At 44.4% G+C, this 27,276-nt stretch overlaps 1 protein-coding gene across 11 annotated transcripts in view; it reads left to right on the top strand.

Moving 5' to 3' along the window:
* The window catches only part of AGPAT3 (1-acylglycerol-3-phosphate O-acyltransferase 3), a 170,905-nt gene that overhangs the window by 98,148 nt on the left and 45,481 nt on the right, over positions 1-27,276 (top strand). For 10 of the 11 annotated variants that reach the window (XM_074995436.1, XM_074995396.1, XM_074995364.1 and 7 more), the window contains 3 exons: positions 9,020-9,246; positions 25,127-25,296; positions 25,510-25,671. In XM_074995436.1, coding sequence (XP_074851537.1) covers positions 9,069-9,246; positions 25,127-25,296; positions 25,510-25,671 — 510 coding nt within the window. In that variant the 5' untranslated portion in view covers positions 9,020-9,068. Of the gene's footprint in view, positions 1-9,018; positions 9,247-25,126; positions 25,297-25,509; positions 25,672-27,276 lie in introns of those variants that run through there. The other variant, XM_074995445.1, reaches the window with a different exon arrangement.

Genomic DNA, 27,276 nt, shown 5'->3' with positions numbered 1-27,276 from the left:
ATGGAAGTGAAATTTGGAATCAGTCTGTGTCTTCCACACTTCAGCAATCTGGGGACTAAAAATGCAGCTTGAGAGCTGTCATAATTGTAAGGAACTATGGGAATATGAGGTGAAGGATGACCTTATGATTAAGGCACAAAACTGCATGTAAAGTGGTTTGTGTCTGATTTGCAGCTGTGTAAGAGAGCACCTGTCCAAGACAATTAACCTCTTAGTCTGAGTTTCCTCACTGGTATAATAATAATAATATACCAGATAATACCAGACCCTATGGCATGCTAAAGAAAAATTCATTAACATATGTAGGTCTTTATGTCTTGGACACTAGGCATGCTAGACACACAGCATGTTGTTAAAATAATTGGGGGGTTTCTGATGTAGATAGGCTTGGTCTCCAAATTTCTTAACCTCAATACATGAATTTATAGTTTTTATATATTTATTAAACAAAACTCCCTGGATTGTGGCCAAAAGCAATCATACTGCATGAAAGAGGCTGTCAAGTCTTCATATTCTGTTTACTTTTTGTGATGTACATAAGTTCAAGGAAGACTCAGTCTACTTGAACATCTTCCATGGCAATATTTTCAAACGCCATATGCTTCTGTATTCTCGCTTACTATCTTTTCAGCCGTACCCATTCTCATAACAGTCCTCCTGTGAGCTGTATACCATATACACTCTACATTTGCCCTTTCATTTATAAGCCAACACCCCCTCCCCCGCAACCTCAAGATGGACAGGCAAAAATGGCAAAATTCTCTGACTCTTTCGTAAGCTGGTACTATATTTCTGAGATTGGCAAACTTTGTTTCTGAGTCCCTCAGGAGAAACCTCTGGCATACCGGGACGTTTTGTTTACCTGAAGTGTCCTGCAGGTCCTGATGGCTGCAGGAAGTGGTGCAGGCTGAGGGAGACATGCTGGCTGCCACTTCCAGCCACTCCACTTGATTGAGATGGGCAAAGCGCAGGTGCTGGGAGCTGAAGGGCTCCAGGTACACACAACATCTGGACATGACAGCAACTTGCACTGTCCGGCTGGGAGCCAACATTTACCAAACCTTTGGTAAGTCAACCTTCACTCTTTGATTCACGTTTTTCCCCCAGAAAAATTCAGCTCACGAACGAGTGCATATTGTATATGATTTTTTTAACCTCGTCCACTAAAACTGGCTGAGGATATATTCACTCATAATTGAGATACCATAAGTACCAGTGGGAGAGGGTTTTTAATTAAAAAGTAGACTTCACTGCTGCAAAAAACCTCAAGTAATCCAATTCTGTTCAAATGAAACTTCACGTCTTTCAGATTTAAAAATGTTGGGTGTATTTTACACATTATGATTCTTCAAACAGTATACTGTACACTCATCCTTCACTATCCTAGCACAATTGGTTCCCAAGTTTCTGCTTCTAGGCAAAAACTCACAAGAGGGACACTAAATTCCCATTAAAATACGCGTAAAAGTCTCTGATTCATTCCAAGTGCTCCTAATTCGGTGAAGGAGTGGCAGCATGTGGTGCTGCTTTTGAAAGGTAAGTGAACTTAGGGTTGGAGGATTCAAGAGGTTTAAAGGCTGGGGGCAGTTTGGGGCCATGAGTGGGAGGGAGGGTTAAAACCTGGTGGTGGTTTGGGTCCGTGGGGCAGGCAGGGTGTTACAGCTGTGGTGGGTTGGAGGTGAGGAGGGTTCAGGTTGCTGCAGGTTGGGTCCGTGGGGCAGGTGGGGGGTTCAGGCCGCAGCGGGTTGGGTTTTCGGGCCAGCAGTGGGGTTCAGGCTGCAGCAGGATGGAGCCACAGGAAGGGATGTAAGGCTTGTATTACCGGGGGCGGAGGGTGGGGGTTCACTTGTCTGGTGAACAAAGGTAGGTATATGTGTCCCTGGTTTTAGCGAGTACTCGTAAGTAAAGTACTCATTTAACAAGGGATGAGTGTATTATCAAAATTAGAGATGACAACAGGAGGATACCAGTCTTCTGAGTTTAAAAACTCAGACACTATCAAAAGTCAGCATCTCTCTTTAATGATAGAGGCTGAGAGACATGACTTTGGACTTTGGCAGGTAATTGGCCCTGTAAGGTATGTGTGTTTGAATGACCCTTGCGTCTTGGGGTTTGATAGAAGTTGTTTGTTCTAAGTTACCCTTTAGGTGTTCTGTGCATGAATGCATTAACTGCAATATTGCTGTAACAGGTAGGCAGAGTACAGGGTCACAGGAATACAGAGTACAAATGTCTAGCTACTGGAGCTGTTTTTCACTCCTGCAGTCTGAGGAGGAATGGGATATTCCCAGTGTCTCTGTGTTTTGGGATTACAGATGTGTTTGGAGATAAAGAGAAAGAAGAGAGTGTCATTAGTTGACTGCTCTGTGTATTTTCTTTTATTTATATTATAAGATGTGGGCTATTGAGAGTGTCTGCAAATAGCTCTGTGGAAACTGTTTCCTCAATATCTAACATGCTCAAGCACTATTAATATATTTGTTTATGAGATACTTGAGTGAGGCTTGTTCCTCATTATAGTAAATAGTAATCCCTGCTCACGTCTCAATACAAATTGATCACTCGGGAATTCACAAAGCACCTGACAGACAAAATAACATTTCTCTTTTAGGCTTATGCTGTCTTGTCTGGTTGGCATCTTTCAGATTGGGGGATTTCCAAAAGTGTACTACTTTTGCCACTGCAGCAAATGAAAAATGCCATCTTTTTTGTTCAAGGGTGGGTTTAGGCTGCAGTTCCTTGGAGGATGTCTGTCGTCTTTCTTGCTCAGGGAAGCTATTTTATGCTTTTTCACCCAAGGTCTTTTATTCTCAGTAGTGAACACAATCAGGTGGGTGATGGTTAGGGCAACCATATGTCCCTGTCTGAAGATGGGACAGGGAGATCGTGTGGGGAGGAGGTGGCAGCCCCCTGTGCTCCCCGGGGAAGCAGCAGCAGCCCCCAGCATTCCCCCCACTTCCCTGAGGCTTGAGGGAAGTGACCTAGTGCTCTTCAGCCAGCAGCTGTGCTGCACAGCTGCTGGCAGAAAAGGTCAACGGGGGAGTGCCCAACTACAGGACGAATAGTCCCTTTTAAAAAATAAATAGAGACGCCTTTTTGGCATCCCAAATACAGGACTGTCCCACCTAGTACGGGATGGACAATCATCCTAGTGAAGATAAGAGTTCCTGCAGTTGCCCTAGTGTGGTCAAGACAAGCATGTTTTCTTTACTGTTCCACCCACATCTTCATCCACTGACAAATCTTCCAGTCACTTCTCAGCTTCTCTCTTGGGATGCCAGTTGATGACTGTATCCCAATTTGAGCATTCACTAGCTGAAGGTAGAACTTCTTGATGATATGCAGAACTGCAGTTCTCGTGCTCTGCAGGGGCAAAACACATACTGTTAAATAGCAGGATCCTACCAGAAATGCTCGTTTCCTAAGGTGAAGATTTAGTCACTGGGTGATCTCCAAATTGCTGTCACTGAATCTGCCTCACTTCTGTTCATTCTGGAATATGTGTTGCAGCTTGGAGAACGAAGACTGTCATTGAATTCCCTGAAGGTTTGTCTGACTGTCCTAACAGCTTTGCATACCATTATTGAGGGGTTCTCCCTGTCTGCTCATACTTCATCTGAAAGATTCATGAAAAATCTGAAAATCCCTCCCTAGCTTGTCACCTAAATTTAGTTCTTAAAAGTTTTGTGAAGTCTCCTTTTGAACCAATGGAGACATATTCCTTATTTAATTGTCTATGAAATCAACTTTCCTAGCCTCGTTACCTCAGCCCACAGAGTCAGAGGGCTTGTCTACACTTGCCCCTAACTTCAAAGGGGGCATGATAATCAGGGCCACAAGAGATTACTAATGGAGTGCTGTGGTGAATATGCAGCACTTCATTAGGCTAATTTCCACCACGGCAGCTTCAAACTTCAGAATGCCGGCATGCATGTAGCCATGGGCACTTTGAAGAGTAAAGGGACTTCAAAGTAGGGCAGGCACTTCAAAGTGCCCGCAGCTACACACATTTTTTGAAGCTTTGAAGTTGCTGCAGGGGAACATTAGCCTAATGAAGTGCTGCGTATTCACCACAGCACTTCATTAGTAATCCCCTGTGGCCCTGATTCCCATGTCCCCTTTGAAGTTAGAGGCAAGCGTAGACCCAGCCAGAGAGATTGGAGCATTAATGGCAGACTGTACTTTCATAGTGGCTATGTCTACACTAGAAGCATCTGTCTACAGATGTTACTGTCAGAAGAAATGTTCTGACAAAGCTTCTTTCGACCGATCCGGTCTACACATAGAAGCAGATCAATCTTTTGATCCATTCGGTCGACAAAAAGGTCCTCAGGAGCATCTACATGGCTTTTTTTTGTCAACAGTTTCTGTCAACAAAATTCAATTTGTGTGTAGATGCTCCACAAGTTTTGTCTACAAATCTCTAGTGTAGACGTAGCCAGTATGTAACAAGGATAAGATGTCCCTGGAGCCGCATCCCAGGTTTCTTCCTCAAATGTCTTCAATCCGATCATTTACATACCAGCTTAATTTCTGAAACTGCACAGTTCTACCTAGGAGACTGTTCTCCATACTCTAGATGTCAGGAGGGCATTATTTTTATATCTAGGTACACCAAAAGTGTTTTGTAAATCCTCTATGCTGTTGGGTTTCATTTACCGACAGATTAATGGTTCTGCCATTTCTCGCAAGACGCTGTCAGAATATATTTTTGGGTATATTATATCTTCTTATGCTGCTGCCAGTCTTCTCCTCTCTCCTGCCAACATGTCAGCTGATTTGATGAGGTCACAATCTACATCTGTGGCTTTAAAGTCCCAGGCTTAAAGGTCCAAGTTTCTGAACTCTGTAGAACTGCTGTGTGGTCTTTGGTACATACCTTCTCCAGATGTTATGCCTTAGTAAATGTCTCCAGATGTGATACAGCAGTTGGCAGTGCAATTCTTTCCGTTGCAATGGACTGTGCTCTGAAGCGTCTCACCCTGCTTATGGGGATATGTGCAGCAGCTGTAGTTCTTTTGAGATGTGTCCCCCTATGGGTGATCCATTACCCACTCTCCTTCCCCTTTGCTTTGGAGTTTCCTTCTAAGACTCAGACGTGGACAAGGTACTGAGGGCAGTTCACTCGCACAGCCTGATATAGCCATTGTGCAGGGTACGAGAATGTATTACCAGTGAATGTGTGGGCCAAACAGATATGGCTAATGCAGATCTCCAGTAGAACATGGGGTGAATATGCACCTCAAGTGGAGCATCCATAGAGGGACGCATCTCAAAGAACTACAGTTACTGCACAGGGTGAATGGTCTCACAGGGGTAGCAGTGTTAATCTGCGGCTTCAGTGGATCTTACCCCATGAAAGCTTATGACCTAATAATTTTTTTTAGCTTCTAAGGTGTTGCAGGGCTGCTTGTTGTTTGCACAGGGTGAGTAACCCCTCTCTGTCCTCTGGGCTGCAGTGGTATTTACTGTATTTCCAGTCCCAAAATGCACTGGGGCACAGTGAACCCTAGCAGAGTGCGTGCTTGTGGTACGGGCTCCCTAAATCACACCTTCTACATGCAGAGAAAGCACCCAAATGTCCCTTGAGGTAGGGCTTCCGACACCACTCCTGGTGATGCACGATTTGCCTTTTTGTGTCTGTAGTGTTGCAAAGTACTGATCCGATTGACAAATGCTAGAACATCCTTGCGTTGGTACAAAGCATGACTCAGCTGTTTTATCAGTTGAAAACCTTTAGAGTTACTGATTAGCATTTTGACATTCTAGCAGCAGTTTGTCTCTGTTCTTAAATGGCGCATCCAAAGGGAGGGAAGCATGTGGCATAATGCAAAGTAATTGTTACTGTGCTACTAACTGTGATCATCAGCTAAGCTCACTCTGGATGCTTGCGAGAAATGCAAATTGGAATTCTATGAGTGATTTATGTAGAGGAAAAAATACAGATTGTTTTTGGTTTGTCTGTACTGCGCTTTGAAAGATAAAAAAAATAAAAGGATTATTTTTATTTTTAATTTTCAAAGTGAGGAAGGACTTGCTTATCACTAATATTAATTCATACACAAACTTGAAGAATGTTCTCATGAAGAGACATCAGTCTTTTGCCATCTAAGGAATCTGCTGCTCAGTGACACAGATCAGCAAATAAGGTGATGGCACAGTAAACATGAACTGTGTTGTGGAACTTAGGCTGTGTCAGGCACATGTAGCCTCGAAACAGGTGATTTTTTTTTAAATATTATGTTGTCCCTTCATCAGATTAAAAGTATTGCAGATAGTTGTGTTTCTCAGCCTTCCTGAAATGGAAACCTTTAAAAATACATTTTGTTTTAGGCGCAGCCTTTTTTTCTTGAGTTATCTTAGATCAGTGGCATGCTAGTCACTGTGTAAAAAAGTGAGATAGAATTGGTCAAGTTGACATGTTTTCTCCCTTTCCTCCATTATGATTCCAAACGTACTTACGGCTGGAGAATTAAAATTCCCTCAGCTCATTTACAGAGGAGGCAATAGAATATATTCTGGGGGTCTGAAGGAAGCACCTGACAAGTAGGAGTTGAAGTAGTTTGTGTTAATCAAGAAACTAGCCTCCTTAGTACAAAGCTGGGGAGTTATAAATAGTAGCATGAATTCAGTCAGTAAAAAAAAAATGAACGTATTCCATCAATTTTTGGCTGTTGGCCTACACTTTTTTTTATCACAGGGAACAATTTCAAAAGATTTATGCTTAACATTTTACATCTTCAGAACATCTTATCACCATTAACCATATGGGCCAGGGAAGCTATCACCTTCACATTGGATATATTGTGACAGCTCCGCCCCTGCATAAACTTCAGGTAGCTGGGGCTGGGCACAAAAGCAGGATGTGGAATGAGTTACTACAAAGGCAAGGGAGCAGGACCCAGTGTGTCTACAGTGGCTGCTGCAGTGCCCATGACTGGGCTGAAATGGGCCCAGAATCAGTTAGAAATCCCTGGCGGCCTCCTTCCCCGCTGGAGCAGATACCTGCTCCTCACCAAGTCACAGTACCTTCCCTTTCTTCCCCTCTTATCCATCTGTCCGTTTCCAGGCCCTGACATAGGCCCAAATCAGCCAGACATTCAAACCCCAAAGTTTGTTTTCTTTGCACACAACCAGGGTAGCACCCCCAGCTTGTTTTGCCTTGTGTGCACTTTTCCTGGTGACTTTGTATAGGAGCGTGCATGCACTTGTTATGTTACAGAGCTTAATTTAGCTCCTGATATAAAAATACCAGTTTCTTACTTCCTGTCTGGTGAAAACTCCATTTTTTCACTTTTGCTGGTGACCAGTGTCTTGATACAGACTATAAAAGATATTGGCTGTGTCTACACTACAAAAATAACTTCAAAGTTGCTTACTTCAAAGTACAGCTTCAAAGTAAGCAACTTCAAAAGTTGAGCATCTGCACACACAGTTAAACTTTGAAGTAGAGTAGTACTGTATTCCCGGGAATGGAGTAAGGACTTCGAAGTTGGGCTCCCTACTTTGAAGTTAACTTCGAAGTCAGGGAAAATGTGTGTAGACTCTCTCCTGGCTAATTCGAAGTAGTGCTTAACTTTGAAGCTAACTTCAAAGTTAGTTCCTAGTGTAGACGCACCCATTCTGTGTACATACATAACTTCTTATGTAATGTCTGTACGTGCAAATCACAACACTCTTAAGGAGCAGTGTGACACTGGATTTCCTTTTAGACCTCACGTGACATTCCTGGGTGGACCAAAATGTATATGCCAAAATCAGGATGTTCCTGTATCCCCCTTGCCAGTTAGCAGTCAGGAGCTCTTTGGTCACAAAGCTGAGAAAGGGAGAAGATAGTTGACTTTCCTAACAGCTGGGATTAGAATTTGGGAGTACAGCAGGACTTCCAGCATTGTGAACACACCCAGTACCTTTTGGGCAGAAAGGTGCCGGTGCTCAGCCACCTCCCCGCCCCCTTCCCCTAGCTAATCCTATGGCTGGAGCTGCCAAGGTGCCAGGACTCCGTGCCGGCACCAAAAAAAAGTGCTGTGAACACCAGAGTAACCAACGGACCACTCAACCACATGCCTCATTTAGAATCAGAAACGTGCAGTCAGGCAGAGTCAAAGAAAAAAGCAAAGTATAGCATTTTTCTTCTACATAATAAAGTTTCAAAGCTGTGTTAAGTCAGTGTCTAGTGACCATCCATATGTTCAAACCATAACATTTTGTACTGTTACAAACATTTCAGACTTACAAACAAACTCCATCCCTGGGTGTTCATAACTCTGAGGTTCTATTGTATTTGATTTCTGTTTCCACTCTGTGTATGCTAGACCACACTGCCTCTCGTAGCACAGAACTGTTTTTCCAAAGTGATATTTGCCACATGTGGGAAGGGCCCACTCAGTAGATGCACCCACTACTAGACAAAACAGATGCATAGCACAGCCACCATACTCTGCGCTTCAGCAGTGACGGCCTTTAATGCTTGTTCTGACTAAGTCAATGAGTAGAAGAAGCTTTGGAGGCTGGCCTTGAAGGGGTCCGTGGATCCACACTTACACTTATACAGGTCTTAAGCATGCCAAATATTTGGCACAAAGGGACAATAGCCACTATTCCAGTTCACTGACAGGAACAAGCAGCTGTTGAAGGCTGCAATGTGGCCTGCTCACAGATTGGGGATTGGATTTTTTGGGGGTTTTTTTTGGTGCCAAAACAAAGCCTAGTTACTTGGATTTTGTGTGATGAGAGGTGAAAGGCAGCAGCAGCAGCAGCAGGCAGAATAACTTTTCTCAAGTTGTTAAAAGTTATAGTTAGTAAGATTCTTACTCAGGTTATTTGCATCTTTGGCCAAATAATGATTTCTCCACTATGTGTACACACAAAAAAAAAAACCCCTCAAAAGAGGCCTGGAGACTGTTGGTTTTCCTTATGCTACTGTCAAATAGAGAAGTCATCCCTTCCTAGATTTCTTTTCCAAAGGCTGGTAACTTCAGCCTCAATGAGATTTTCTTTTCTCTTTTTTTTTTTTCAGGACAGTTATTCTGAACGAAGGACCCTGCAAGGCCTACTAAGTGGTTATCATGGGCTTGATTGCATTTTTGAAGACTCAGTTTATAGTTCATCTGCTGATTGGGTTTGTCTTCGTTGTGAGTGGGCTGATCATTAACTTCATCCAACTATGCACGCTAATCCTCTGGCCTGTAAACAAGCAGTTTTATCGCAGAGTAAACTGTCGCCTTGCTTATTCACTCTGGAGCCGTGAGTATACTCTGGTGGGGATGAGGATTTAAAAAAATTATTGAGTAGGGTTTTGGTAAACTCTGAAACCCTAGTGGGTGTGGGGGGAAGCATTCATGCCAGGGGACCAACCCACCTGTGACTTCATTGACACTTCTAAAAGGACTGATTGTTCAAGCCCATCAGTGACCCCTTGCTGCTCTGCTTGATGAGAAATTACTGTTGCCTTCTCTTATATCTTCTGGATTCCATGCAGAAATCCCTGTTAAGGCAACATAAAAATGACACAGTCTTCCTCTGCTTGTGCCCTCTTGTTTGCCTGCCTTGTCTCCTATCACAAGTAAATCTGCCTTTCCTTCTCCGGCCCCTTGTGCTTGGTCCTGTGATTGCTCTCCTTCACAACCCTCTCCAAACCTCACCCTTCTTTCTACTAGCTTGATTTCATTGGTCTCCTCCACTCTAGCTCTCTTGCTCTCTTAGTGGACTTTGTTCACTGTTTATGTGCAGCACAATTTCTAATACCGCTGTGTAACATTAGATTCCTAAATCCATGTATAGGCAACTGCCTCAGCAGCCTGATTTTTCAGAAAGACATTTACTTCAGCACGAGCTGCTAGGAGCTCGGCACTCTTGAAAGTCAGACTATGAAGGTATGTACGGCAACAGGGATTTAGGCTTCTACGTTGGGTGTTAATGTTTAAAAAAATCCTGGGCTCAAAGTGTTAGAAATATAAATGTTACAAATATACTCTGTAGCAATGGTGGTGGAAGCTTCCTAAAAGTAGGAGGAGCCACTGGCGCCCAAATTGTAGCCCTGCCCCTGAGCTGCCTCTTCTTCTGAAGCCCTTCCACTGCACTGCCTCGATCCCCTCTTGCTTGCCCCTGTGCCAGGTAAAATATGGTGAGGTGGTTGTCCCTAGCTCCCCTGTTCCATCATCCCTTCCCTGTAATAGCTATCCATCAAATATAAGGGGAGAAAAAGAAAACTGCCAGGGAAAAAATTTGTTTCCAAGCTTATAGCAGAATATTATCAAAAATGTTTTTTTTAAATATTTCACTCTCCCGCCGCACCCGCCCTCTTTAACATTTGAGAACACAGCCCAGCAAACTTTTACTCACTCAAGTAGTGGTATTGACTTCACTGAGAGAATGGCCTTCCTGTGTCATCAAAGGTTGGTTTGCAAATTTAGGCTCTTAATTTATGAAAGAAATTAATAAGCATGGAGAATTGTCTACTGTACAACTGTTTAAAACAGATAAGATTTCAAAATGTCTGTATTGTCTATTGCAGTGGTTCCCAAACTTTTCGGCATCATGCCCCCCCTTTTGATTTTTGAGAAACCCTCATACTCCCCCCCACATCTTGTTTACCATCATCCAACCCCCCTTTTAAGAAAAAATTCAATTTGCAATTTAAAACAAACACAAAAACTTGATATAAAAATGTTATTTGAAATTAAAAATAAGCAAAAATAGTTTTTCTTGGCCCCTTGTGGGTGCCTTGTGCAGCCCCAGCTGCCTGAGCCACATGCCAGCCTCCTGCCCGCCCTCCTGAGCTGTGCGCTGCCAGAGCCACCCGTCCAAGCTGACCAAGCTCTAGCCAGCATGAGCAGCCCAGGCCCTGCAATGCTGGGGCCAACCACCCAAGCCCCATGAGCCCAGCAAGCTGGCCCCACGAGCCCCCCTGCCCAAGCCACCCCCCCGCACCCCCAACGCCAGGAACCACCAGTGCCTCACTCACTTCGGCCCCTCCCGCAAGCTGGGCACCACCAGCCCGCATTTGACCCCGTCCTTCTCCTCCTTCCCCTCCCCTCCCCAACCCACACTCACTCCCCTTTGTAGGACGCAGCGAGCTCCATGTGGGTCTTCGTCAGCTGCCTGCTTTTTATAGTGGCTGCGCTGGGTCCCCCACGTAAAATGGCAGGGGCTGGGAGCCGGAAGCAAAGGCCGGCTTTTTCTTTGGGTGAGGGGAATGATGGGGACAGGGGCTAGGTTGCCTCACAGCCCCCCTTGGAATTTCTTCACACCCTCTCCAGAGGGGCAAGCCCCCCAGTTTGGGGAACCATGGTCTATTGGATATCCTATACTTATACTCCAGAAGGAATGTAGCAGTTGCGTAAAACCCTAGATGCCATCCAATTATAGCATTTTATGTGCTAGTTTGAAGCTGCCTTTATCAGAGGTGGCCCAGTTGTGGTTTGCAGATTACATGTGGCTCTTTAACCACTAAAGTGCAGCTCATGGATCCTTCTCTGCTGCCCCACATTCTCCACCTGCCAGACAGCGGCAGTGGAGCTCAGGCTCACTGCCTTGCAGTGGGGTGGTGGGGCAGGGATTTCTGCCCAGCAGGAGGAGGGGTCTCCGGTCTTCAGCCCCACAGGGCACACCTGCCATGGCTTGGGACTTCATCAGGCACATGGCTGAAGCCCTGAGCCCCATCCAGCACCTCCTATGATGCTGAAGCCCCAGCGGCCCCGGCATGCCCACTCCACCTCTCAAACTTCTGAAGATTGTCGAATGCCGCTTGGAGGGCCAGTAAGTTTGGCCACATCTGTACTGTACATTTAAAATCTGTGAGAAATTAAACTGTGAAAGTCAAGGTGTACAATGTAAATACGACTTCAGCTTTAACAGTGCTAATGGCCTGTAATGGAGGAGCTGACAGAGCATTCAGTTTAATTGTGGTTTATAATGAAGAAAGTGACATAGCCTAACAAACTTAGCAGGGCAAGTGCTGTCATTTGTGTTATGAATATAAGAATATTAACCTAGTTGTTATTCCATTCTGACTGGTTGTTTTGGTCACTTATAGTGAGAAATATTTCTTTTAACCTGGTGTTTTTCCCATTCCAGCTCTCAGCTGAAAGATAACTTAAAAAAGCAAGCTCAAGAAAAAAAAACTGTTCAGATTTGTGCTTTGTAACTTTTTTGGGGGGTTATGAGGGTGTACTGAGTATTGTAATGCTTATGCATGGCAACCATTTTCATGTGGCTGACAGGGGTGATTGTAGAGGGGAAGGGATAGCTTGGGTGGCTAGAGCATTGGCCTTGTAAACCCAGGGTTGTGAGCTCAATCCCTGAGGGGGCCCTTAAGTGTCTGGGGCAGGTTAGATTTAAAAAAAAAAAAAAAAGTCTGTCAGGGGTGGTGGTAGGTCTTGCTGTGAGTGCAGGGGACTGGACTCAATGACCTCTTGAGGTCTCTTCCAGTCCTATGATAAGAGATAGGACTGATGGTATCCCAGATATAATACACCTCAGGTGATGCAGAATAATTGATGGTCATGACAACACACAAAGAACCACACTGGATTCAAATTGCCGTGTTGGTGTTCACAGAATCACTGCCACCGATATTGTAACTACCTTCAGTATCTGTGTGTTAAATGTATGAATGTGTTCTTCTCCACCTGGGGGAGGATTACCATTGCTTCTCCAGGAACTAAACACTTGTGGAGAGACCAAGGTGAGTCACTGAGACCAAACAACTCTCCTGATATTCTACCCCTGTAGTGTTTTACATATGCTGCTTCAAAGTGGGTTTTCCCAAGGCTCAAAGCAAGAACTCTTGGCATGCAAAGGCTGAGTTTGAAGTGACACGGGAAACTGATGTTAACTTTTGTCCAAGAGGCCCCCAATCTTCCGGAAGGATTGGAAGCACTTTGGTCCCATAAGACTGATGGTTATTTCCTAATATGTTTTGAGTAGATTTGAATCTTATTTATTTTTATACTTTTTCTCCATGGGAAGCTTTTTCTTTAAAAATGAATGTGCCCCCTTAGACAAAAACTTCTTTTGATTACTGGGAAATTACCGCTGTCATGGCCCTCAGAGAGAAAGTAGAGCACAGTCACAGGCGGGTAGCACACTGCCTTGCTGAGGATCATATGATGTAAGGCAGGGGTCCATAAGCCTTAAAACTGCTGATCAGAAAGGAGTGGATCAAGGATCCCTGCCCAGAGACAGGCGGCGGCAGCAGCTTTTTTGAGTGCTTGTTCATGTCCATTCCACATTAGGTACGCATGCTCACCCCATGCACTGTTGTCAAGCTTTTCTCTTTAATGTACATAGTGGGTCTGGAGACCCCTGGAGTGGCACCTTCATAAGGGCTGCCACATGTCCCCCCCGCCACCCAGTTCCTTCTTCCCACCAGTGCCACTGATGGAAATTTCTGCTGCCTTGTTGCTAGAGTTGTTAGCATCGTTCTGTCTTACAGCCTCTTGTCCTGCAAAATAGATTGTAATTCGTAGTTAGTCATCCCTTAGTAGTTAGTTAGAATTAGTTTGTCCCAAACAGGACTTTGCTCTGCCCGGGTCCCGGGTTTCAGCCAAGTGATTGCTGTAAGTGCCTTACGCCCATCAGCGATCTCTGTAGCAGCTGCTTGAGGTCTTTGGAAGAAAGTTTTATCAGTGACAAGTGTTGCATTTGTAAGTTGTTTAAACCCAGAACAGAGAGGGAGAGGGACGTTCATTTCCAGGCTCTCCTGGTGGAGTCAACACTAATTCCAGCACTGGAGCAGAAGTCCCATTTGGCCCCGAGCACAGCAGCCTCAGTGTGGAGTGTCCCCTGGCACCATCTTCCAGCTGGCTCTGACCTTCCTCCATAGTTCCTTCCAAGAAGTCTAAGAAGCTTGTGAAGGGAAGGTCTCCCACCTCCCGTAAGGGAAAGGGAAGGGATTGCGGAGAGCCAATACCCGTGTTGACTGGCTCAGCTTTCATTGGGGTCCTGGGTACAGCTCAAGTCAAGCAGTAAGGCCTACTTTATCACACAGCAATGAGGGCCTTCAACAGATGGATGTCCCATCATCATCTAAGGTCCTACAGTCAACTCAGGGTATCCTGGCACTATCAGTGCTGTCCACACCAGCTTTGTGGTTCCTCGGCCTAAGGGAAAACCTACTTTGGGACCTCTGTGCAAGTCCCCATCTCAGCAGCACCTTTCTCGATCTCAGGGACTGTCCCATCAGTGCTCAACGAGCGTGGAGCAAATGCACCTAGTACACTGAGAGGCAGGCCCCCAGCAACCCTTTTCGGTTCCTGGTCATGGGGCACTGACAGCAGGAGTCAGAGTGCAGTTCTGCGGTGCCCTGGTACAGCCTGTGGAGGCATGCACCCACTGGCAAGAACAGTGTCACCAGCCCTCTTTTCCCCCTCACCTCATCCCTGCCCCAACCTGCAAGCAGTTTGAACTCAGCAACTGCAGAGCTGAAGAAGCCAACCAGGGCAAGAATCCTATTCCAAGAGGAGCAAGGGCTATAACCAGTGCCTAAGCCACACTCCTCTGCCCAGTCGGGCTCAGCCTGTGGTAGGCAAGGAGTCCAGTGCATGGTTTGATGGTACACCTGAGAACAGTCTGAGTCTGTTACCAAGCTCCATCTTTCCCATTTTTTTCCAACCATCTTTCTTGTTTCCTCCCTGCTTGGACCTGCATCTCCTCAAACCAGTGGGTTCTCCAGACAGTGGCACTGGGGTACACCCTTCAGTTTATTTTCTACTTCCTCCACTCACTTTCCCCTTCTTTCTTCAGGGACCTCTCTCACAAGAAACTCCTTTAGAGGAAGTGGAAGGCTTGCCACAGCTCGTGGCAGTGGACAGAGTTCCTCCTGAGTACTAAGGGCTTTATTTCCAGTATTTTTTGATCCCAAAGGGAAGCTGCAGCCCATTCTGGACTTGAAAGGATTCAACTTGCAAAAGTTGAAGTTCTGCAAGGTCTCCCTGACCTCCATCATTCACTCCCTGGATGTGGGAGACTGATACGCCGCCCATTCATGCCTTCCTCCTGTCATGGTGTACACATTTCAACCTATCCTCTTCATCAGCCAGGTCCTAGTAAAGAGCAAGAGGGAGAGAGCGGGGGTTGTCAAGATCACCCCAGCGAAGCCTCACCAGCACTGGTTCAACATACTTATGAACATGGCGGTAGCCCCTTCCTGATCCCTTGCCATCTATCTGGGCCTGGCTCCTGCACTCCATCCTGGAGTCTCTACACCTCACAGCATGCCTACTCCATGGTTAAACCTGGAGGAGTATATGTGCTCGGAGGAGGTCCAGCAGGTTCTCTAGGGGAGCAGGAAACTACCCACAAGACAAACTTATCTGGCCAAGAGGATGAGGTCTTCCTGCTGAATGTTAGAGTGCAGCATGTGTCCCTCACTTTCTCAGTAGAAGCCATTTTGGACTTTGTACTGCAGCTCAGGAGACAAGGCCTAGCGCACTCTTCTATCCAGAGACACTCGGTGGCTGTCTACTGCTTTCCATCTGCCGATTCAAGGTCAGATAGTCTCTAATGACTTGACAATCAAGTTCTGGAGAGGCTTTACCCACAAGTTTGGGATCCTGTCCTGCAGTGGGACCTTACCTTGGTCCTATCTGTACTCACCAGCCTGCACTTTCAGTCTCTGGGCTCTTGTTCCTTTTTCTACTTGACCTGAGAGGTCACTTTCCTGTTGGTGGTGACCTCAGTGAGATGGACGTTGGAAATGAAGGCAATGACTTCGGAACTGCCTTACACATTTTTTTGTTTGTTTGTTTTTTTTATAAGAAGGTTCAGCTACAGTCTCATCCAGCATTCCTGCCGAAAGTGGGGTCCTCCTGCCCCACGAACAGGACGTACTCCTGCTTGTGTTCTGTCTCAAGCTGCCAAAGGTAGAGCAGGAGAGGTGTTTGCATGCTGTGAACATCCAGAGAGCCCTGGTTTTCTACAATGAGCCAAGCCCTTCCATGAGTTGATGCAGCTCTTTGCAGCTACAACTGAATGAATGAGGGGCCTTCCAGTGTTATAACAGAGGAGTTCCAAGTGGATCAGCTCTTGTATATGGACCTATTGTGAGCTGGCGAATGTCTCCCTGCCACCAATTGTCTGAGCCTATTTAATCATAGCTCAGGTGTCATTGGCAGCCTTCCTGGCACACGTCCTAGTCCTGGGCATTTTAGAGAACCACAATGCGGTCCTTGGTCCACACATTCACATCTCATTACACCTCACTGGGCCGCAAGCTAGAGATGGCACTGGCTAAGCAGAGCCATGCTACAGTCAACATGGCCATGAACTCCTAACCACTACCATGGTGACTGATTGGAGTCACAGAATATGGAATGGACATGAGCAAGCACTTGAAGAAAAAACAGTTAAATTTTCCATAACTGTTGCTCTTCAAGATCTGTTGCTCATGTGCTTTCCGTGACCTGTCCTCCTGTCTCACTAGTGGAGTCCCTTGCAATAAGGAGCATGCAGTGCCCCGTAAACTTCTCTGTGAGGGCACCATTCCAGGGGTCACCACAGCTGCTCTCCTACAGATACTGCTGAGGGAAAAACCTCCGAAATCAGTGCATGTGGCGAGCATGCACGCGTCTTGCGGAATGGATACAAGTGACACATCTAGAAAAGCACCAATTATGGAACAGCTAACTGTCTTTTCTGAAACCTGAGTGGGCACTCTGGAGTGGACCGTGGTAGGGGAATACCGATGTGGGTCCCCTGAAACTGACAGGCACCATTTAGTTAAAAAAAAAACAAAAAAAACCACTATGGAATTACTGAGAGATGCAAACTGCCAGAGGCACCATGTGGCAGGTGACGTGCGGAGCAGGTGGAGGGGTGCCCCACCTGTTCAGCTCTGAGCTGCATTCTCCACAGTCTGCTTTCCTGTTCACCACATGTGGTGAACAGGGAGCATGTTGGATACCTTGAACTTCAGAGCATATTCAATTTATGAAGAGAATCTCTGTTTCATGCTTACTTGTGTCAGTTCTCTTCAAATGGCCCTTGCTGCTTAATAGGGCAATATACTTAGTTGTAAAAAATATTATCCTAACATCTTGGTATCTCAGAACAAACTGCCTTGTTCACTGTAGAGCAGTAGATAGATGTATCCAGTCATTCTTTGCCTCCTGAGTGGACAATAAAGTAAGACAACAAGAGCCGATTTTCTGTCAAGCTGAAGCTCTAGAGTTTGAGACGTTGGGCTAAATAGTGTTAGTTAAAGCAAATTCTTGTTCACTTTCAGCCAGCTAGAGCAGTAACAGAGAGATATGCAGATCAAAGAGAGAGCCATGCTAGTCTATATACTATCAAAACAAAAAAGCAGTCCAGTAGCACTTTAAAGACTAACAAATAATTTATTAGGTGATGAGCTTTCATGGGACAGACCCACTTCTTCAGACCATAGCCATACCAGAACAGACTCAATATTTAAGGCACAGAGAACCAAAAATAGTCATCAAGGTTGACAAATCAGAAAATTATGATCAAAGTGAGCAGAGGGGCAGAGGGAAGGGCAGGGGGAGTCAAGAATTAGATAAAGCAAGTATGTAAAAGAACCCCTATAATGAGTTAGAAAATTGCCATCATGGTTCAAACCACGTGTTAATGTGTCGAGTTTGAATATAAAAGAGAGTTCAGCAGCCTCTCTTTCCAAACAGCTGTGAAAGTTCCTTTTCACTAAAACACAGACTTTCAGGTCATTAACAGAATGGCCCACTCCATTAAAGTGCTGGCTGACAGGTTTGTGAATCAGGAGTGTTTTTATGTCTGTTTTGTGACCATTAATTCTTTCTCTAACAAATTTTGAAGTCTGTCCAATATACAAGGCATGTGGGCATTGTTGGCATATGGCATATATGATGTTAGTTAAGGAACATGAGAATGTGCCCATGATTCTGTGAGTAACCTGGTTAGTTCGAGTGATGGTATCTCCAGAGTAGGTATGTGCACAAAGTTGGCAACAGGCCTTATTGCAGGGAAAAGTTCCAGGACTGGTGTTCCTGTGGTACAGTCTGTGGTTGTTAGTGAGAATCCTCATAAGGTTGGGAGGTTGTCTGTAGGAGAGAACAGGCCTGTCACCTAGGGCCTTCTCAAATGTGGCATCCTAATTAAGGATAAGTTGTAGGTCTTCAATAATGCATAGCAGTGATTTGAGTTGGAGGTTGTAGGTAATGACCAGTGGTGCTCTGTGTTTGGCTTTTTTGGGCCTATCTTGGAGTAGCTGGTCTCTGGGTATTTGTCTGGCCCTGTTGATTTGTTTTTTATTTCTCCTGGTGGGTAATTCAGGTTTATCAATGTTTGGTTGAGATCTTGTAGTTTTCGGTCTCTGTCAGTAGGATCAGAGAGAGAGCTGTGCTAGTCTGTATCCAAACCATCAAGTAAACAAGACAAATTTCAGTGTGTAGGCCATAACATTGACAGGATCAGACCGAGACTAAATATCTGGAGCTTGATCCATTAAAAAAAAATCACTAAAAGAAATAAAAAGCCCCATTCCTTGACATTTATGTGCCATGTATCAGTGCACTTGCAAAAGACGATCAGCTTCTTGGTAATAATTCCCCTGTTCCCCAAATCTCATATCTCAGTATGAGCGCCACGGAAGTTTCACAGAAATATTTCAGAGTTAATGGTGGAATGTTCTCAAACCAGTGCATCCACATCTCGCTCGGCTGAGTTTTTGTTTTTGTTTTTGTTGAAGAGGACAGCTCAGGTACAGACAGCCTCCATCCTTTTCTTGAGGAAGGTCTTTAAGAGCAGAGAGTAGAGTTAGATACAGGAGATGTAAAAATATTCATTGCCGGGAAGAGGTAGAAAGAGAATTTATCTAGTGTCTAACATAGAAAGATTCATTTCTGGCTTCAGAAAGGACAAAGTTCTTGCTAAATTGGCAGGATTAAGAGTTGATGCTGTGGAATAACACTCTGAAGTCATTGAATAATTCTCCAGTATCCTGAGTCCCAAAGATACTAAATCCATGGACAGCACAACCAGTCATGGGCTTAGTGATTATATATCACTCTTCTTGCATTTTAAACATACTAAACTAATCTGGCTGCAGACCTGCTATGGTGAGAGTGGTTGTGCTATTTGTATTGTGCCTAAGGGCACAACATGAGGCTTAGGGGTGCACTGTGCTAGGTCAGTGGTTCCCAAACTGTTTGTCAGAACACCTCCCGTTTGATTTTTGAGGAACCTTTGTGCCCCCACACCTCTTCTTTACCATCATCCAACCCCCCCTTTAACAAAAAAATTCAATTAGTAATTTAAAATAAACAAAAAAACTTGATATAAAAATGTTGTTTAAAATTAAAAATAAGCACAAATAATTTTTCTTGGCCCCTGTTGGGTGCCTGGTGCAGCCCCAGCTGGCAGGCTGCCAGAACCCCATGCCAGCTGCCCGCCTGAGGCCTGTGCTGCCAGAGCCACACATGTGAGCCACCCAAGCCCCATGTTGCCAGGGCCAGCCTCCTGCCAGCCACCAGGGCTAGCTGGCTGCCCAGCAACCACTTGCCTCAAATGCGGGCCAGCCACCCGAGCCCCATGCTGCCAAGCCAGCTGCCCACCCACCAGCCTGAGTCGCCTGAGCCACACGCTGCCGAGATCAGCCGCCCCTCCACCAGCCCGAGCCGCTTGAGCCGTCCGAGCCGTCCACCCGAGCCTTTCCCCTCCTACAAATCCAGGCACTACCAGCCCCCCATCTAATCCCATCCTCCTCCTCCCGCCCCAACCCACACTCACTCATGGTTGCAGGAGGCAGCCAGCTCCATGTGGGTCTTCGCCAGCAGCCTGCCTTTTTGTAGCGGCTGCACCAGGTCACCCATGTAAAATGGCGGGGGTGAGCGCTGGAAGCAAAGGCTGGCTCTTTCTTCAGGTGGGAGGAATGATTGGGGGGCAGGGCTGGGTCACCTCACATCCCCCCTGGAATTTCTTCATGCCCCCCTGGGAAATCAAGTGCTAGGTACTCTGCAGATGTGTAAAAAGACAGTCTGTGTCCTGAAGAGCTTGCAGTGTGGCACATGACAAGACCTAAAAGGGTGGATAAAATTTTTGTTTTAAAAAACAGGGTGGAGAGGATGACAGCTACGGTCTCAGAGTTAGTTTATACTGAGTCTCCTATACAGTTGCTTCCAACATTTCAAAATGGTATAGCAGGGTTTACTTTGTCACTCATATTTGACTGTTTAATTCTTTATTTAAGTAACGTAAGAGTTTTACTGAGCTCAGCAGTGACTAAGATTTCTTCCACGGGCTCGTGAGATAATTCTATTTAAGGTTCACAAGTCTGTGCACTAATGTGAGCTGAACCACTAAGTTAGTATGGGAATAGTTTGAAGTATGCCAATAGTTTGTGAATAAATTTCCCTTGCTGAAACCACCAAAGGTGCACTAACTTGGTGCATTTCTTAACTTAGCAAACAGGACTGACCGGGCCTGAGAAAACTGTAGCAATACGTTATGCATCCCTCTTGATATTCTCATTTCCTTTCTCCTTAAATTAGAGTGGGAAGGAGTCAGATTTCATGTACAGGTTGCATTAGTCTCATCAAGCCCATAAAGTGCCCTGAATAAACGATAACAGTGAATGGGCTTGTGGACCTGACAAGAAGAGCAATTCAGATAACCCGTTGTGGAGAATCTAACCCCTCTTCGATTAACACAGACCAGTCGTTCTCTTTTTTTTTTTCCCCCCACACTCTGAACCCTATGAGTCTGCCTCATGTCTAGTCTGGATCAAAATTGGATCCCACCCAGTTAGCAATATGGGAAGGACAGGCTGGGTTGTGACCGCCACGTGGAGAGCCACTCACATAGAGAGACTGTCCCAACTTTCCCGCCAGGGCCTTATGAAACAAAGCTGACGTGAACATAGGAATGGCCATACTGGGTTAGACCAAAGGTCCATCCAGCCCAGCATCCCGTCTGCCGACAGTGGCCAATGCCAGGTGCCCCAGAGAAGGAGAACAGAAGACAATGATCAAGTGATTTATCTCCTGCCATCCATCTCCTGCTCTTGTACTGAAGGCTAGGGCACCATACTTTACCCCTGGCTAATAGCCATTTATGGACCTAACCTGCAAAAATTTATCGAGCTCTTTTTTTAAACCCTGATAGAGTCCTGGCCTTCACAGCCTCCTCCGGCAAGGAGTTCCACAGGTTGACTGTGCGCTGTGTGAAGAAAAATTTCCTTTTATTAGTTTTGAACCTACTACCAATCAATTTCATTTGGTGTCCTCTAGTTCTTGTATTATGGGAAGAGGTAAATAATTTTTCTAGATTCACTTTCTCCACACCATTCATGATGTTATATACCTCTATCATATCGCCCCTCAGTCGCCTCTTTTCCAGACTGAAAAGTCCCAGTCTCTCTAGCCTCTCCCCATATGGGACCCGTTCCAAACCCCTAATCATCTTAGTCGCCCTTTTCTGAACCTTTTCTAATGCCAATATATCTTTTTGGAGGTGAGGAGACCACATCTGCACGCAGTACTCAAGATGTGGGCGTACATAGTTTTATATAGGGGAAGTATGATATCTTTTGTCTTATTATCTATCCCTTTTTTAATAATTCCTAACATCCTATTTGCTTTACTAACTGCCACTGCACACTGCGTGGATGTCTTCAGAGAACTATCCACTATAACTCCAAGATCCCTTTCCTGATCTGTCGTAGCTAAATTTGACCCCATCATGTTGTACGTGTAATTTGGGTTATTTTTTCCAATGTGCATTACCTTACACTTACCCACATTGAATTTCATTTACCATTTTGCTGCCCAATCACTCAGTTTGCTGAGATCATTTTGTAGTTCTTCACAATCCCTTTTGGTTTTGACTGTCCTGAACAACTTGGTGTCATCTGCAAACTTTGCCACCTCACTGCTTACCTGATTTTCTAGATCATTGATGAACAAGTTGAACAGGATCGGTCCCAGGACTGACCCCTGGGGAACACCACTAGTTACCCCCCTCCATTGTGAAAATTTACCATTTATTCCAACCCTTTGTTTTCTGTCTTTTAACCAATTCCCGATCCATGAAAGGACCTTTCCTCCTATCCCATGACCACCTAATTTACATAAAAGCCTTTGGTGTGGGACCGTGTCAAAGGCTTTCTGGAAATCTTAGGTATATTATGTCCACTGGGTGCCCCTTGTCCGCATGTTTATTAACCCCTTCGAAGAATTCTAATAGATTAGTTAGACACGACTTCCCTGTGCAGAAACCATGCTGACTTTTGCCCAACAATTCGTGCTCTTCTACGTGCCTTGCAGTTTTATTCTTTACTATTGTTTCTACTAATTTGCCTGGTACTGATGTTAGACTTATCGGTCTATAATTGCCAGGGTCTCCTCTGGAGCCTTTTTTAAATATTGGCGTTATATTGGCCGTCTTCCAGTCATTTGGTACCGAAACAGATTTAAAGCATAGGTTACAAACCACTGTTAATAACTCCGCAATTTCACATTTGAGTTCTTTCAGAACACTTGGTCATCTGGTCCTGGAGACTTGTTACTATTCAGCTTATCAATTAACTCCAAAACCTCCTCTAATGTCACTTCAATCTGGGAGAGTTCCTCAGATTTGTCACCTAAAAAGGCTGGCTCAGATTTAGGAACCTCTGTAACATCCTCAGCTGTGAAGACTGAAGCAAAGAAATCATTTAATCGCTCCGCAATGGCACTGTCTTCCTTGATCGCTCCTTTTATATCTTTATCGTCCAAGGGCCCCACTGCTTCTTTAGCGGGCTTCCTGCTTCTAATGTATTTAAAAAACATTTTACTATCATTTTTTGAATTTTTGGCTAGCTGTTCCTCAAAATCTTTTTTGGCTTTTCTTACTACATTATGGCACTTAATTTGGGAGTGTTTGTGTTCCTTTCTATTTTCCTCACTAGGATTTGACTTCCACTTTTTAAAAGCTGCCCTTTTCTCTCTCACTGCCTTTTTAACATGGCTGTTAAGCCATGGTGGTTCTTTGTTAGGTCTCTTACTGTGTTTTTTTATTTGGGGTATACATTTAAGTTGGGCCTCTAGTATGGTGTCTTTAAACAGTTTCCATGCAGCTTCCAGGGATTTTAGTTTAGTTACTCTACCTTTTAGTTTCTGTTTAACTAGCTTCCTCATTTTAGTGTAATTCCCCTTTTTGAAATTAAATGCCGGAGTGTTTGACCTCTGCGGTGTTCTTCCCAACACAGGAATATTAAAAGTTATTATATTGTGGTCACTATTTCCAAGTGGTCCAGTAACAGTTACCTCTTGGACCAGATCCTGCATTCCAGTCAGGACTAGATCGAGAATTGACTCTCCCCTTGTGGGTTCCTGTACTAGCTGCTCCAAGAAGCAGTCATTTAAGGCATCAAGAAATTTAATCTCTGAATCCCATCCTGAGGTGACATGTACCCAATCAATATGGGGATAATTGAAATCTCCTATTATTACTGTGTTTTTTATTTTGATAGCCTCTCTAATCTCCCTTAACGTTTCGGCATCACTATCACTGTCCTGGTTAGGTGGTCGGTAATATATTCCTAGTGCCATATTCATATTAGAGGAATGAATTGTTATCCATAATGATTCTACGGAACATTTTGATTCCTTCAGGATTTTTGCTTCATTTGATTCTATATTATCCTTCACATATAGTACCACTCTGCCACCCGCACGACCTGTTCTGTCTTTCCGATATAATTTATATCCCGGTATGATAGCGTCCCACTGATTGTCCTCATTCCACCATGTTTCTGTGATGTCTATTATGTCAACTTCCTCCTTTGATATGAGGTACTCTAGTTCACCCATCTTATTAGACAGACTCCTAGCATTTGTGTAAAAGCACTTTAAAAAACTACCACTATTTATATGTCTGCCTTTCACAGATGCGTTGGATTTTTTATATGCAATTGTTTCACATCTGATCTTGCCCATATATTATTTCCCACGTTCCCTATCTGACTAACTTCTAGGGCATCCCTATCTATGGAGCCTCGTGTAAGAGAAGTCTCTGTCTGATCCAGGTGCTCCCCAACACCAATCGGCTTTCCCCCACCTCTTAGTTTAAAAACTGCTCTATGACTTTTTTAATGTTTAATGCCAGCTGTCTGGATCCACCTTGATTTGTGCAAAGCTCAGATGATTCACAAACAACAAGCAGTCCTCTGGCACCTGAGAGACTAACAAATTTATTTGGTTATGAGCTTTTTATGGGCAAAACCCACTTCTCAGATCTGAGGAAGTGGGCTTTGACCATGAAAGCTCATAACCTAATAACTTCATTGGTCCCTAAGGTGCCACAGGACTGCTTGTTACTTTGAAAGCTGCATTAGTGAATGTTATGTTGATGGTTGGCAAATCTAAATATGCTGGCGAAGGGAAGGGAAGATAAAAGGGCCACATAATGAATGAGAGGTGGGGAAAAGTGCAGAAGAAGAGTTAGTGAGCAGATCCTCTCTCTCTTTTTCCTTTTTTTGTAGACTAAATAAAGGAGAAGCAATTTCTCCTTCTGTTCTTACTTGATGATTTTTCTGAAGTCTCCCAGTTCTTCCCCCACGTGTTGGTGACTTTGTTTTGGTAGCCTTAATACAGACCTATTTACTGTCCTGTGTTTAATATTAAAATAAATTGCAGAAGTTCTTATAGCATTTATCCATTAAAAGCCCATTGTTTTGTTTTTTTTACTTGAATCAAATGTATTTCATATTAATTCAGTGGAAACATTAGGTTGAGTCTAATCTGTGTTCTACCTGGGAGGAGAGGTACGCATTTAGCGGAAGGGCCTGCTTTCGGGTTCCAGGGTGTGTGTGTCTGTGGTGGGGAGGGGAGTTGTTGGTGCTTCTGAAATATTTGCTTTACAATGAACAACAGTAACAATCAGGCTTTTATCCCATGGCCTACAACCCATTTCAAGTAGGTAGGATAAATATGAATTCATATGATCTGATGTGTGTCAATTTGAGATTAAATAAAATCTCTGTAACTATAATATAAGCCATCAACCTCTACAGGACGGATTAAAAGGTGGAAAACGCTGGTCTAGAAATGTTTGGAATGAGAATGTGAGGCACAGAGGGTGTTAAATGTGTTGTGTAATGCTTAACCTTAACGTGGTCTTTTTCCCCCCCCTTCCCCACCATTTTATTCAGAGTTGGTAATGTTGCTGGAATGGTGGTCAGGCACAGAATGCACTTTATTCTCAGACCAGGCCACAGTGGATACATTTGGAAAAGAACATGTCATCATCATCTTGAATCACAACTTTGAAATCGACTTCTTGTGTGGTTGGACCATGACTGAACGCTTTGGAGTATTGGGAGTGAGTGACTCTGTGATTTCATCATGATTTAAAATAAAATTCCCGTGTTTTGTTTTTTGCTTTGTGGTGGGATTTTCAAAAGAACTCCCACTGACATCAGTGCAGTCAGAGCAATGTCAGTATTGAGCACTTCTGAAAATCCCAGCCTCAGTGCTTTTGTCTGGGTCTGGCGAGTATAAATAATCCAGTGTTATGGGGTGGGGTTTCTTCCAGAGTTCCAAAGTTCTTGCTAAGAAAGAACTCTTGTATGTGCCCTTGATTGGCTGGACGTGGTACTTCCTTGAGATCGTTTTCTGCAAAAGGAAATGGGAAGAAGACAGAGATACAGTTATTGAAGGATTAAAACGTTTGTCTGATTATCCTGAATATATGTGGGTAAGTGTATGATCCTTTCTGTATAGTGTCTCCTCTGCTTAGAGTGGAATGATGGAAACTGTATGAGATATCATCTTCATACTTAAGCGTGCCACCTTCTTCATGAGGTCCCACTTGTAATGTAAAGGTGTATGTCATGGGTGTCCAACCTTTTGGCTTGCGTGGACCGCATTGAGTGAAGATAGTCTTGGGCCGTGTACAAAATATATAATATAGTTAATGTATATAAATCACATAATAATGTTAAAAGTTTACGATCTTGTGGGGCTGCATTACTAGCTGTCCAGGGCCGCAGGTTGGACATGCCTGGTGTATGTCTTGTTTCTGCTTCTGATCGGTTATTGGGTAGGAATGCCATTTTGAACATTGTTGGAGAAACGTGCCTAAGTATTTCTCAGCGTATTGAGCAGTGCAAGCATGTCTCAAAACTTACCATTTTTATCCCCTCTTAAACAGATAAAGGAACCTCCCATAACTCTTTTTACACAAAAAATACATTATTTAAGTTTTTCTCCTGAACTTGTGACCCTAGGCAAACGATATATATTATTTAAAAACATAGAAGTTTTTTTCCCCTGCAAGAACCGTTGGGGGCAGTGTGAGGAGATATTTGCAAAGGTTGTAGATTACAATGGAAAGTTTTTGCATCAGCCCATTCACTTTGCTCTGTGAAATGCTACAGGAATTTGAGCAACTTGTGAGATTATTCAGATGTATCCTTGTTACTTTTGAAGTGCACGTCTTGTTTATATATGTGTCCCCCATAGGCGCTGACTTTGTGGGTGCTCCGGGGCTGGAGCATTCATGTGGAAAAATTAGCAGTTGCTCAGCACCTACCAACAGTCAAGTTCCCCTTCCACCTGCCTGTGAGCAGCCCCACTGATCTATTTGTGTCCCTTCCTCCCAGGGCCTCCCACCTCTGCAAAACAGCTGTTTCACAGTGTTCAGAGGCTGTTGGGAAATGAGGGAGTGGAAGGTGGTGGGGTGGGAAGCAGCAGGACAGGAGTTTGGGTGAAAGGATGGAGTGGGGGCAGGACCTAGGTCGAGCACCCCCCAGCTAGAGCAGAATTCAGTGCCTATGCATCAATGGTACATTAAGCTCAGTTTTGTGGGGTACATTACAGGGATACAACATAATAATCAAACCAGAGATAAACACTATTCTGAGCAGTACCTTCATGGCATCACATTTTTGAGCTGAAGTATCCATGATTCCACACCATTAAGAATTTAACTGGAGTCAGTTCAAAATTTAAGTTCCATGAGGCTTGAGAACCTGTGCGATGCATTTCAGTTTCCAAATTGTAAATTCCTTCATGGGTCCAAAGTTTTATTTCTTGTAGTATCAGGCACCTCTGTTAGAGGTGCTGAAAAGATTTGGGCTCCACGTAGTATCTCCCATGTCCAGTACTTCGAGCATGCTTTATAAAATAATTAAACTAGCAGTCTAGTGGCTGTGTGATCTGATGAAGTTCACAGACGGTGCTGGACAGAAAAGATTTTCTGAGAAGAGGACAAGGTATTCAGGACAGCAGCATACTCTCCAGCCCCACCACAATTGTTAACGAAGATTATCTTTCATAGGCGGAGCTAATATAGTGATGC

The sequence above is a fragment of the Carettochelys insculpta genome, chromosome 1 (genome assembly GCF_033958435.1).
Source record: "Carettochelys insculpta isolate YL-2023 chromosome 1, ASM3395843v1, whole genome shotgun sequence".
Lineage (NCBI taxonomy): Eukaryota > Metazoa > Chordata > Testudines > Carettochelyidae > Carettochelys > Carettochelys insculpta.
The sequence above is the reverse complement of the archived record's forward strand: the minus strand, read 5'-3'. Positions and strand labels throughout refer to the sequence as shown.